The sequence below is a fragment of the Leuciscus leuciscus genome (genome assembly GCF_965113295.1).
Source record: "Leuciscus leuciscus genome assembly, chromosome: 12".
Lineage (NCBI taxonomy): Eukaryota > Metazoa > Chordata > Actinopteri > Cypriniformes > Leuciscidae > Leuciscus > Leuciscus leuciscus.
The window spans coordinates 32586641-32599506 of record NC_138736.1 but is presented as its reverse complement, the minus strand read 5'-3'; the positions used below and the strand labels follow the sequence as shown (position 1 = coordinate 32599506).

At 43.2% G+C, this 12866-nt stretch overlaps 1 protein-coding gene across 3 annotated transcripts in view; it reads right to left on the bottom strand.

Annotated features, from left to right (window-relative positions):
- Positions 1–3931, bottom strand: part of pvrl2l (PVR cell adhesion molecule related 2 like) — a 145774-nt gene extending 141843 nt beyond the window's left edge. The window contains exon 1 of one of the 3 annotated variants that reach the window (XM_082186233.1): positions 3627–3931. In XM_082186233.1, the coding sequence (XP_082042359.1) occupies positions 3627–3690 (64 nt within the window). In that variant the 5' untranslated portion in view covers positions 3691–3931. The remainder of the gene's footprint in view (positions 1–3626) is intronic. The other 2 variants (XM_082186232.1, XM_082186234.1) reach the window with 2 other exon arrangements.
- Positions 3932–12866: the final 8935 nt, after the last annotated feature.

Sequence of the window (12866 nt, the reverse complement as noted above, 5' to 3'; positions counted from 1 at the left end):
ATCAACATTTTAAGGCAACTATGTGGTTAAAAATAATATGTGAGAAAGAAACCACCACAATCCCAATTCAATATGAATGTAGATATACGAAAAAGACCCAAACATCAGTTGTCATTCACATTTTAGAGAAGTCAATAAGGACTTTAATCTTAATGTTTTACTACATTTTAAATACACTGTCCTAACCCACCATTTCAGCTGTAAACGTATATCCCATCGGGTTAGAATACAATGAAAGCAGAAACCTTTGAAACAAATTAATATAAAGCTATAGTTCATCCAAATTTTCATTCTGTCATTCATTACTCACCCTCATAACCCTAACCCTAACCCAGAAGACTTGGATTAAACTGCTCGATTCATATGTTACTATCTCTTTATGAACGTTTTGAAGTATCAGAGTTTTGGGTGAATAGACTTTCAATGGAAGGACAGAAATCTTTCAGATTTCATTAAAAAATATCTCCATCACTTGTGTTTTGAAGATGAATAAAGTCTTATGGGTTTGGAATGACATGAGAGTGAGTAATTAATGACAGAATTTTCATTTTTGGGTGAACCAACCCTTTAAGTTAAAACAAATCCTAACCAAAATGTTTGAGGCAGCCTACATCAATGCAGCACAGTAGAGAGATGGCTGTCTCTCTTTGCTTAAAGGATTGATAAAGATGAAGGTGTTGAAAGTTTTAAAGAGGGTGGAAAAACCCTTTGAATGAGCCCAGGGTCACAGAAAAGGCTGATCTCAGAGCCCACACACAAAAATCCCTCTCTTTAACCATCATTTTATCAAGCACAGTGGTGGGTGATAAGAAGGCATGGCTGGCCTCCAGGAGTCCTCCGGCCTTCACTAACGGCACCGTATGACCACATCAGTGCTGAGCGGCAGAGGAGGACAACAAGGGAGAATAAAAAAAGAGGGAGGTGGGAGAGTCAGAGACTGGGAGACTGAGAGTATCTCTTTCACGCCGTGAGACAAACACATAAATCGGGAGACGGACGGAGACACAGAACAGATTTTCCATCTGTTATGCGGCAACATCTGATTCCCCATTTACGACTGCAGCATATTTTCAAGTCCAGCGAGCAAGATTGCAGCTATCAAACAATTTTCGGGTTTTGTATGCTCTGGAACTCACTCATTTCCAATATATCATCTACATTACAAAAAAGGGACCTCGGAAATGGCTTCTAGATAGTGGGGCCACAATAAAGTGTAAACCATGTGAGACGGAGGTAAATCGAGGACAGACGGGGAAACTTTTTTGTCAACACACTCCGAGAAAAACGCTCTCCTATGCACTCCAGACACTCATAAACAATGGAAGAAAAAGGAGACAGAGGGTCTTATAGGGCGACCAATCACTAAAGCCACCAGAACAAAGGCTTGAGACAGAGCTTTGAATGCACACTGGGAGAAAAAAAAGGAGGGGTGCGGGGAAAGGGCACTCATTCAAAGACAAGCAATTTTAGTCCCTTGCATGCTCAATGTGGGTGTGGGTGAGAGTCAGAGAGAAAGGTTTCTTGTGAAGGTGTTAGTTTCATTCTACTCTCTATTTTGGACAATGCAGACACTGAGGTCTTTTGTTCTTGGAAACCTGTTGGCATAGATAGAAGCATATTGTTCGGCGGGAAGAAAAAAGGAATACAAGGGAATTATCATGCCTTTGTGAGGGAGTTGCTCTTTGCCGCCGCTCTGACATTTGTTGCTTCTGACAGTAATGGAAGACCAAAGGGAACCAATAAGAAAAGTATCTACTTCCATTTGTCGTGCTTCCCTGATCCCAAACTGAATTAAACACTCGGCAATAATGTTTTAAACTCCCCTCAAAGACTCTAAAACAAGATGGATGCCATCAGATCCCCAATGAAAAGAGGTCTCCATGACAACTGCGAGGAACCTTAACCTCACCCCTGAAGATCCCCTCTGAGAACTAATACACAAACCTTTGACATGTACCAACAAGATTAATGGGCAACCAGAAGTCTTGCGTTCATCCTGAGGTGTAAAACGCCTTATCCCACGAAGAAATTAATAGAGGCGAACCCCAGAGTGTACCCACACGAGATGAGCGGCACTGAAATCTTGGCATGACTAATTGTGGTGCCAAGATTCATCCATCCAAAACTCATTTATCCAATGGCCAAGATGCTCATCTTATTTCTTGTGAAATATGTGCAGAAGGAACACTTCATTTACAGTCACCCGTTGCCAGCATCTCGAGTCTCCTAGACCTACCCGTTTACCCGAAAAGCCAAGCGCACACTATAAGACTGAAGCTAATATTGTATGGAACTAGTATGCGATAAATAATCTGGATTATAGTTAACTAAGTGCGTGCACACACTGGTTTGAAACTGGTTTGTCCCAACAAGTGGGTGAGCAGCAATGAGACAATGAAAAAGCGAGACTGCAAACAAGCATGCAAAAGTCATCTATATTTTTGGCATTTAAAGTGCTGTTCATTCTAAGGACGATAAATTTAACGTTTTAATAATCATTCTAATTCTAAGAGAATAGTGACATCCACACCCCAGCTATAACATTGACAGCCCATCAGAATGCTTGAGAATTTAAAGTGGCAGACAACAAAACTGCAACATGCGCTTATAATAATCAGAATGTTATCGTCTGTTGGTGTGGACGTGTCATCATTATAGTTATTGTTAATGTTAACAGGTTTTATTCTTTATTTTTCCATTATCTTTCTTATTTTATTTGTGCAAATCATTTAAAAACGACATCTTGTAGTTGACACACCTGCATTTAGTTGCGTAAAGTGCACATTACATTGACAAAAACAAGAAACTTGAGTCTTTAAATACGTGCAGAGCTTCAGTCCTGCAGTGTAGCCTCGGCTTAGACTGAACCGCAGACATGTCTCTCCTTATCAGAGGAAACCAGCCCCTCTGAGACGCCATCAAATCACTGTGATGTTCAAACCACCAGGGAAGAAATGTCTAGGACCATCACCACTAGCAAGACTAGTGTGGCAAACAAGGGGAACAGTAACTTAAAATACAATTTTATAGCAGTGGTATCTCAAAATAGCAGAAGACTTACATAAAATTCAGACATCATTGCATTTTATAAGGTTACAGTCAGCAACATAGACTTGTCATAAACCTCTAAGTGTCAACAACTAAACCCTGTTGCATTTCTTGCCTCAAATATACATTATAATAACATATAACAAATGATGTAGGCTATAGATGTAAAAGTTTCAAACTGTAAAGCAGGTGATTAAGTATGACATTTCAATTACACCTGCTGTCTTCCAGCCTTAGAAAAAGAAAAAGAAAACTGATCACGACAGACAGGCCACACCTTGCGTAACATGGAGTACGAGACAAGGGATACGGGTTACGGTCAGTGGCTCTTATTAAGTTGACCAGGATAACCCAGATAAGCAGGTAAGCCGTAGAAATCAGCGCGCGCAAGCGTAACACATGCGTGCAACTTGCGTATCAATACACTTGGGACGGGCGACTTCATGTTAAACGCCTACTACATCACGCAAATTACCTCTAGGTATGTACAGTTTCAAAATAACAAGAGACCGGTTGAGCAGTAAAAAAAAAAGAAAAAAGAAAAAAAGATTAACCCACAAGTTACTGAGTCACATTACCTTGGCTGGACAGAAGGCACGCGCCAAGAATCAGGCAACAGTTTATCATCGTAAAGTCGCTCATTCCGCTCTTGTCCGCGGGAGGTTAAACAAATCCTGAAAACTTTAGCATAAAATCTCTTTCACTTTGCGAGGCGAACCGGAGGCGGTGTGTTGAGGCTCGTCAGGTCGGAATCTCAGTCTTACAGTCCGCTCCAACTGCTAGTAAAGCCCGGAGTGTGTGCAGGTATGTTATTGTGCTCGTGATGGTGCCCGTTGACTCCTTCTGCCTGACGAGACTAGCTCACTTGTTCTGTTCGGTCGCGAGCGCGAGAGCGCTACAGATGGAATTGGCCGTGATGTCATCGTCGCGTCACGTCATAGTGTGAATGGAAGGGCATTGAAGTTTAGAACTTGTGGATTGGGTTCCAGAGACACCATTAAAGCGTAAAATCCAGATATTCTGGGTTTCCGCTTCGAAGTAGCCTACTATTTTTTTGAGAATGTAATCAGAATGCGAGTAAAATTAGCGGGGCATTTTAGGGGATTTAGACAAAAATCCCCCTGTCGTAAGTAAATTCCTCTGGGTTTTACCAAACATTTGACGTTGTATTATTTATAACATTCTATAGCACTAATTTTAATCGAAATAGTAAATCTAATTTGATATTAAAGTTTGTGACAGTAAACAAAGAACCATCGATTATGTAAAAATATGCTAACAGAGCGTTTCCTGACATCATTGTAGGCCTATCAGTATAAGATTTATTTCAGTTCATATAGTGACAAATAAACGACACGCTGCTTTATTTTCTTCAAAATATGCCCTCGTAAACGGTGAATGATGAAAAGAAATGATTCTGAAATTCAATTTCCATGGGGCGACTATTAAATTCCATAATTAAAAAGTTAATTTCCCACACTGGCAAAATTGTCAGACAATATAAATCAGACGACTTGGCTGTTTTTGAATGTTCTAGAAGTCGAATCTGAACTTGTAAATTAAAATATTTTATACTCATATTGGCGGACTTTCTTCATACACAGACGCCCATAACTGCCGTTGATTGACTGTCAAAACAATGCGATTTATTCAAATAAGGAGGAATGAAGGACGGGATTGATGAATTCAGTGCTCTTCTCCTCTGGGAATGGCCTGCATACTAATCAGTGACCTCGCTCTGCCATCTATTGACTAGTCTGTGAAATTACGCGCTCACATTCATTAGCATGCAGAGCCCGGAAGATTTCTGTCAAATGAAATACAGCGTCCCCTCGATAATGCATAAACGGTTGCTTGCGTATACGTTTATAGTTTTAACTAGAAGTTCGACAAGGCAAACTTTGATGTTAGCTGACAAAGTCTTGCCTGGCAGCTTGAAAAACTTAAAAAGCTGCGAAGTTTGAAGGTTGCATAGGCCGTGTGCACTTTGAATACTTGAAATACCCAATAAATGATTGAAAGACACCGTTTTTCTATTATTTTCTGTTTCCTGTTGAAACGTACTCATTTCAGAGACCATTTGATTGGACAAAAATCTGTTCAGTGCAGCATGAGTTGGGTCCAAATGCACATATAGGCCTATCTGCTAGCTAGTCATATTGTGTTAACAGCTAGGAGTGTATTAGCATATGCATGACCAACCTCATGGCTAATAGACAGACTAAAAGCCACACATTTTCTCTGAAAATGATGGCCTAGGTGTTTAAGTAGAGTAGGAAATAATGCTGCATTCGAGACTACTAAGAAATCGTCCATCTTCTACTTGAAAATAACCACTGGATCTGGACTTAAGTGGGTATGTTTACATGCACTAATTTCCATCAATTGGATTGAATCCAATCCAATTTCACAATCTGAAAGTTCTGTTTATGAACCCTACACGTTGTAATCCGATATACGTTTACATGTGCATTAGTCTACAGGTATTCTGAACAATTATCCAGCGTATGTGCAGTGCTGTAAAAAATGATATGATCAATAAGTTACGACAACATGTTTTTACATTGCTTTAACTCATCAAAATAAGTTATACAATTTTGTTTTTATGGAAGTTTAATGCAATTTAAGTTGAAATGACTTAAACATCCAAGTTGATTGAACCTAAAAATGTTGCATTTCTGAATACGATTGAGAAAATAGTTGGATTCATGCCTTAACATGCTTTTTTTTCCCTTTTTTTTCTGTTGATCAGATTATTTCAGGTCTACACCATCCCTTTCAATCCAATTGAAATTTCATTCAGATCAAGCTCAATCGAATTTGATTGAGGTGTTTACATGATGACTTTTCAGTCAGATTGAGCCACCAATCCATTTATAATCAGATCATTATCATAGCTAGTGTGATGCATCTTTTCCAAGATGGTGGTGACTAAAGCAACATCCCATTAGATATTTTCAAGTGTTGATGGGGAAATTCCAACTGTATTCTGGTAAGTGACATTTTGTATGTAATAATATTTGTTAATTGTGATTTATTGAAGCAGCCCTAAATGACATTGACCCCACAATGAATATGGATGTCAAAAGGATACAAAGGCAAGTCTGCATGCTCAAAGTCTAGTGCAACCGCACATACTAAAAATAAAGGTTGATTATTGGCATTCAATGATTCCATGAAGAACCATTAACATGGATCTTTTCCATTTGACAAAAAGTTCTTTAAAGTGTAAAACAGTTCTTTATATTTTCAAAATGTTCTTCACACTAAAAAAAAAAGGCTCTTTTAAGAACTGTTCACTGAAAGGTTCTTTGGGAAACCAAAAATCTTTCTTCTGTGGCCTCCCTGCAAAAAAACACTTTTTTTTACCTTAATTTTTAAGAGCTTGGGCTGTCAAAGGGACATTCAGAGGTTTTCAAGAAGCCTCACAAAGCTGTGTAAAAATGGGCCATTGAACAACATCAAATTAAAATTTCTTATAAATAGTAAGATAATTAGCCTACGGTAGGGCTACATATGTCAATTCCAAGTCTTAATACAAATAATCATTTCCTTCTGGAAATTACCACTATTAAAATCCTCGGGTACACCATTAGCAGCTTTTCTAGGAGTGTCCATTTACTGAGAGTGCCTTAAGGTCAAATGCAAATGCTGGTATATAAGAGTCCTGTGAAATAAGTGTGGCATATTGTCAGTGGGAGTGGGCTATAAATTCATCTTCAATCTATGACCTTCATATATACTTTTTTTTCCACCCCACAGAACATTCAGTAAGATTCCTGATTATATTGTTACCTAACAGCACTCACCCCCTCTCTCACAGATGCATCCTTAATATAGCTGAGTCATGGTTAGCCGGAACACAGGAAAAAGAGCAATTGAATCCTATTAGAATCTGTCTATATTCCCCCACTTGGTACTGTGTGTTCAATTGCGCTTGACGATGTGTATCTCATCTTGGCCAAAAAATAGCTTGAATTGCCGCTCACCGGGCCAAACGCTTCTAACGACCACTGACAGTTTGGCACTAATGATACGTTTTCAAGCATTCAATGTCATTGTCTCCAACACACTGTCCTAACCGGAGGTCCAATAGGATGGCAAAATGTCCAAATCTGACAACCCTTTTAAAAATGGCCTGAAACCTCCTTCACACTCACATACTTTGCCCTCCATCCGAGCTTTCTGAAAGATTGTTGCTTAGCTCGGCCCAGCAGGCTCAGATTGATTAAGCTTGGTGGCTGCTTTAATGTGATCATGTATCAGTTGCCTGTCGACACCTTTACCGGCATAACTCTCCGACTCGGACAGACTGATTAATACACTGAAGTGTCCATCCCCATGCCTTACTGTTGCCTTATTTTTCTATTCTCCTCAGGTCTCGATCCGGTTACCTTCTGCCCCTCATTATTACAGTATATCTTAAAGCTCCATTAAACTGGCTCAGCTAAGTGTTGCTCTGCTAATGACGCACCAAAGGGCTGCTGATAATACGCTATGATTAAACGCATTAAAGGGCCGAGCAGGCTACCACCCCACAGCAGGGTTCTTGTACGTTCTGCGTACACACTCACTAAAATGTCTCAGTTCATTTGCCTCAAATGTCTAATTTCTCAGGTTTATTTAAAGGCATAGTTCACACCAAAATGCTCATTTCAAGCTTCGAAAAGGATGCAAAAGCATCATAGGCCCTGTTTACACCTGGTATTAAGATGCATTTTGGTCGATCCGATCACAAGTAGACGAAGGAGATACATACCCGTTATACCTGGTGTTTAATCCGTCTCTTTTGTCCACTTTCAACCTGATTTCTTCGAGGGGAGGGTCTATGGGTGGGTAAATGTTTGGGGGTTTTCAGATCTTTCAATCTATAGACGAAATATGCTCCCGCAATTTACATATGAACGCGACCGGAGACGACGGAAAAATACACTGAGCAGTAGCTTTCGTTTCTGCTCTGACAGCCACAAGAAGACCACGCCAAACTCTGTGAGTGTGTGTTAGAAATCAGGAATGGTGAGAGAACATTGTGCTTGGTACGTTTTTCATCTTCAAACCAAACTAGGGCCTCCAGCCAACAAATCCTGTCAGGTTAGCGCGTAAAGTTTATTCATTAAGTCAGTAGGCGGAGAGTATAGGCGTCTTTTGTGGCTGTTCGATCACATTCGACCACATGAGCGTTTACACTACGAAAGCAATCCGGTCGAATGCGTTTTCGTCTACCTCTGGAAGTGTTTGAAAGTGGACAAACTCAAAACATTTTAGACCCCGTTTACACCTGTATTTTGCATCGTCCAATTGTGATCCGACCGAGCAAAACGCATCTTAATACCAGGTGTAAACAGGGCTGTAGAAGTGGTTCATATGAGTCATGAGTCGTGTCATTCACTGAAAATCTTTTTGAAAATCTTATGTATGATTCGTGAACAAATCGTTCATTTGAGTCAAAGCTCGTTCTGATTGATTCATTCACAAATTGCACTGATTTAGTTCTTGAGTTCAATTCGCTGACTCATTGATCCAGTCTCGACATAAATTTCAGTCTATTTTTCACTCAAATACATTGAATAAAGTGGAATAGTGCCACAATTCTAATATGATTTTTATTGATTTTTGTGTTCAAACCTTCAGTCCCCCAAAGAAACTCATATAGGTTTGGAATGACAAGTAAATGACCCAATTTTATGGTGAACTATTCCTTTAAGACTCCTTTCATTACATTCCTTTTTAGTGCTCTTTCACTCCATTTATGCTTATTCACCTCTTGATTACTGTGAAATCAAATCAGGCACTTTGTTTTGCTGCTGGTTTGTGGTTTTTTTCATTAGATCTTTTATGCTTCACTGCAGATTTGTTTAAAATGTGAGTTTTAAGCTGTGTGTGTGGGAAAAGAAAGCATGGAAAAAATAGCAAGACAGGCATACAGAAATTTTGTCTATAATACTAATAATATCTCAATTTAGCTCAAGATTTCAAAAGGATTTGCTTGCGGTGTGAAAATAGGGAAAAAAGGTGTCGCGAATATGTGCTTCTCACACATTTCAATGAATTCTGCCCATTCACATCTTTTCACGATGCATCTGTTTGCACTGTTCTTGTGTGTGTGTGTTGAATTGTGTGGCATTCTCAAGCCACAATGTACTCAGACACGCACACAATGACTGGCTCACTGTGATCGGCTCACATCCTCTCAACACCCCTCCATATATAGAAAATCCTCCGCCTGGGGGACACAAACAACATTTGGAAAAAAGGATTAAAAGAGCGATAGAGTGAGAAAAAATAGCCGGAGTTGAATGTGTGAAGCAGGAAAGTTGGTATGTTGTTTTTCACTTCCAGTGGGACTGTTCTCTCTCATTTTATATATTTATACACTGTGTTATACATTATGGAATTGAATTGAATTGGCAGGAAATAATATTTAGTCTGTTCTGGATCTTGAGAAAGTTATGTTAAAAGAGTGAAATAACATTATACCTTCAAACACGCAGTAGACTGACGTATCTGACCGCTTGCTCGCATCTCGCATATTTTACAGCATCTAGTGCATGTCGAGGCATTCTAAAAATGCGGCACTCAAGTAAAAACAAGTTCAGCTTTTAGAGTGTTCATGTCACGAACTGCTCGGAGACACGAAGGTTCAGATCCAAATGCAGCTTTTATTTAAGGCGCAATCCAAAGGCGTAATCCAAAGTACAGGCAATGGGTCAAAACACAGGTAGGCAGTCCAAACAAACAAATAAACAAACAAACAAACAATCAAAACAGGCAGGGGTCAGAGGCAAAAGAGTAATCCAGGGAACAGGCAAGAAATCCAAAAAACCAAGAGACATGAAAACAGGGAAAACGCTCAGAAATGCAGTGTGACACAAACAAGACTTCGCGGTGAGTGAATGAATGAACATGGTATAAACAGACAGACTAACAGGATGAGACAGGTGAATGCAATCAGTGAATGAGGTACAGGTGAATGTGATAAGTGATGATGAGTCCGGGCAGTGAGTTATGGGAAATGTAGTTTGTGAGTGAAACATGATAGTCTGGTGTGGAGTGCCCTCTGGAGGCTTTCAAGGGCACTCCAGCTGGTTATCGTTACATAGCCCCTCCCCAAAGAGCGGCTTCCAGACGCTCCAAAACTGTCCAGGTGGGAGGTGGCCCGGAGGCGGATCCGGGGGCAGGATGGAGGGCCAGGTCCGTGGAGCGGAAGAGGACCTTGAGACTGCGGTAATACGGGAGGCCAGAATGGAGCAGGCAGAGCAGGCAACCAGGGCGGAGCAGGCTGTGCAGGCGACCAGGGCGGAGCAGGCGACCAGGGTGGAGACGACCCTTCAGGCGGCCAGGGCGGAGACGACCCTTCAGGCGGCCAGGGCGGAGACGACCCTTCAGGCGGCCATGGCACAGGAACAGACAACGGCTCAGGAACAGGAACAGACACCGGCTCAGGGACAGACACCGGCTCAGGGACAGACACCGTGGCAGCGGCTACTATCTTGTCCGAAGACACTGGCTCTGCGGAGACCATCTTGTCCTGAGACACTGACTCGGCGGCGACCATCTTGTCCTGAGACACTGGCCCGGCGGTGGCCATCTTGTCCTGAGACACAGGCGTGGTTTCGGCCATCTTGTCCGAAGACACAGGCGTGGAGTCGGCCATCTTGTCCGAAGACACAGGCGCAGAAAGAGGAAGAGGAACAGATTCAGGCTCAGTATCAGGATCAGATTCAGGCTCAGGAACAGATTCAGTCTCGGCGGGACGAGACTCTTGATGGGCGGACGTGATGTGAAGCTCAGTCTCTGGATCGGCTGACGTGACGTGAAGCTCAGTCTCTGGGTCGGCTGACGTGACGTGAAGCTCAGTCTCTGGGTCGGCAGAAGTGACGTGAAGCTCAGTCTCTGGGTCGGCAGAAGTGACGTGAAGCTCAGTCTCTGGGTCGGCAGAAGTGACGTGAAGCTCAGTCTCTGGATCAGGATCAGCGCGCTCTGAGCTTGACGGGACCAGTGGCGGCGCGGGCTTTGAGCTGGGCAGGACCAGCGGCGAAGAGGGCTCTGGGCTGGACAGGACCAGCGGTGAAGAGGGCTCTGGGCTGGACAGGACCAGCGGCGAAGAGGGCTCTGGGCTGGACAGGACCAGCGGCGAAGAGGGCTCTGGGCTGGACAGGACCAGCGGTGAAGAGGGCTCTGAGCTGGACAGGACCAGCGATGAAGAGGGCTCTGAGCTGGACAGGACCAGCGGCAATGAAGAAGGCTCTGTGCTGGACGAGACCAGCGGTGAAGAGGGCTCTGAGCTGAACAGGACCAGCGGTGAAGAGGGCTCTGTGCTGGACGAGACCAGCGGTGAAGAGGGCTCTGTGCTGGACGGGACCAGCGGTGAAGAGGGCTCTGTGCTGGACGGGACCAGCGGTGAAGAGGGCTCTGTGCTGGACGGGACCAGCGGTGAAGAGGGCTCTGTGCTGGACAGGACCAGTGGTGAAGGCTCTAGCTTGGCGGGCATGACGCTCTCAGTCTCAGGGGCGGCGGGCATGACGCATACTGCCTTGGCTTCGGCAGATTTGGCGTGAAGTGCGGGCTCGGCTGGACTGGCGTGAAGTGCGGGCTCGGCTGGACTGGCGTGAAGTGCGGGCTCGGCTGGACTGGCGTGAAGTGCGGGCTCGGCTGGACTGGCGTGAAGTGCGGGCTCGGCTGGACTGGCGTGGAGCACGGTCTGAGGGGACACTGCGGGTTCAGGGAGCTTCTTCTCCTCCTCGCCCACAGTAAACAAGGAACCGCTCCACAACAGGGCCAGGTCAACGTACCTTTCTAAAGACCCGTGCGGATCAGGTTCAGGCATCAGAGACCGGAGTGGTTCCGATAATCCCCCGCGGAAGAAGATCATCAAGCACTGGGTGCTCATTTGTGCAAGATGTGCCAGCTCGAGGAATTCTGCGACATAATCCTCGATGGCGCAATTCTCTTGGCGAAGACGGATGATCTGGACATCAGGACTCCAGGTAGGCATGGCTGCTGGATCTAGGTTTGGCGAAGTCTTCTGTCACGAACTGCTCGGAGACACGAAGGTTCAGATCCAAATGCAGCTTTTATTTAAGGCGCAATCCAAAGGCGTAATCCAAAGTACAGGCAATGGGTCAAAACACAGGTAGGCAGTCCAAACAAACAAATAAACAAACAAACAATCAATCAAAACAGGCAGGGGTCAGAGGCAAAAGAGTAATCCAGGGAACAGGCAAGAAATCCAAAAAAACCAAGAGACATGAAAACAGGGAAAACGCTCAGAAATGCAGTGTGACACAAACAAGACTTCACGGTGAGTGAATGAATGAACATGGTATAAACAGACAGACTAACAGGATGAGACAGGTGAATGCAATCAGTGAATGAGGTACAGGTGAATGTGATAAGTGATGATGAGTCCGGGCAGTGAGTTATGGGAAATGTAGTTTGTGAGTGAAACATGATAGTCTGGTGTGGAGTGCCCTCTGGAGGCTTTCAAGGGCACTCCAGCTGGTTATCGTTACAGTTCAGCTATGCTGTTTTAAAGCTCCCTAATTTTGTTTTGGAGGTCTCCTACAATATGTACATGCATCAAAGGTCAAAAACACTTTAATTTACTTACAATGTACATTGCGCATCACCTAATTTATAAAAGAGTCTGAAAACGGTTTGTTTGAAGATACAGGCTCTCTAAACCCCTCCTTTCTGCAAGCCTACTCTGCTCTGATTGGTCAGATAGCACAGTCTGTTGTGATTGGTCTACCACTTACAGCGCTTCAGAAACAAAACACTTATTACCAAATCTGAATTTCAGCTCCAGATCTTCCTCA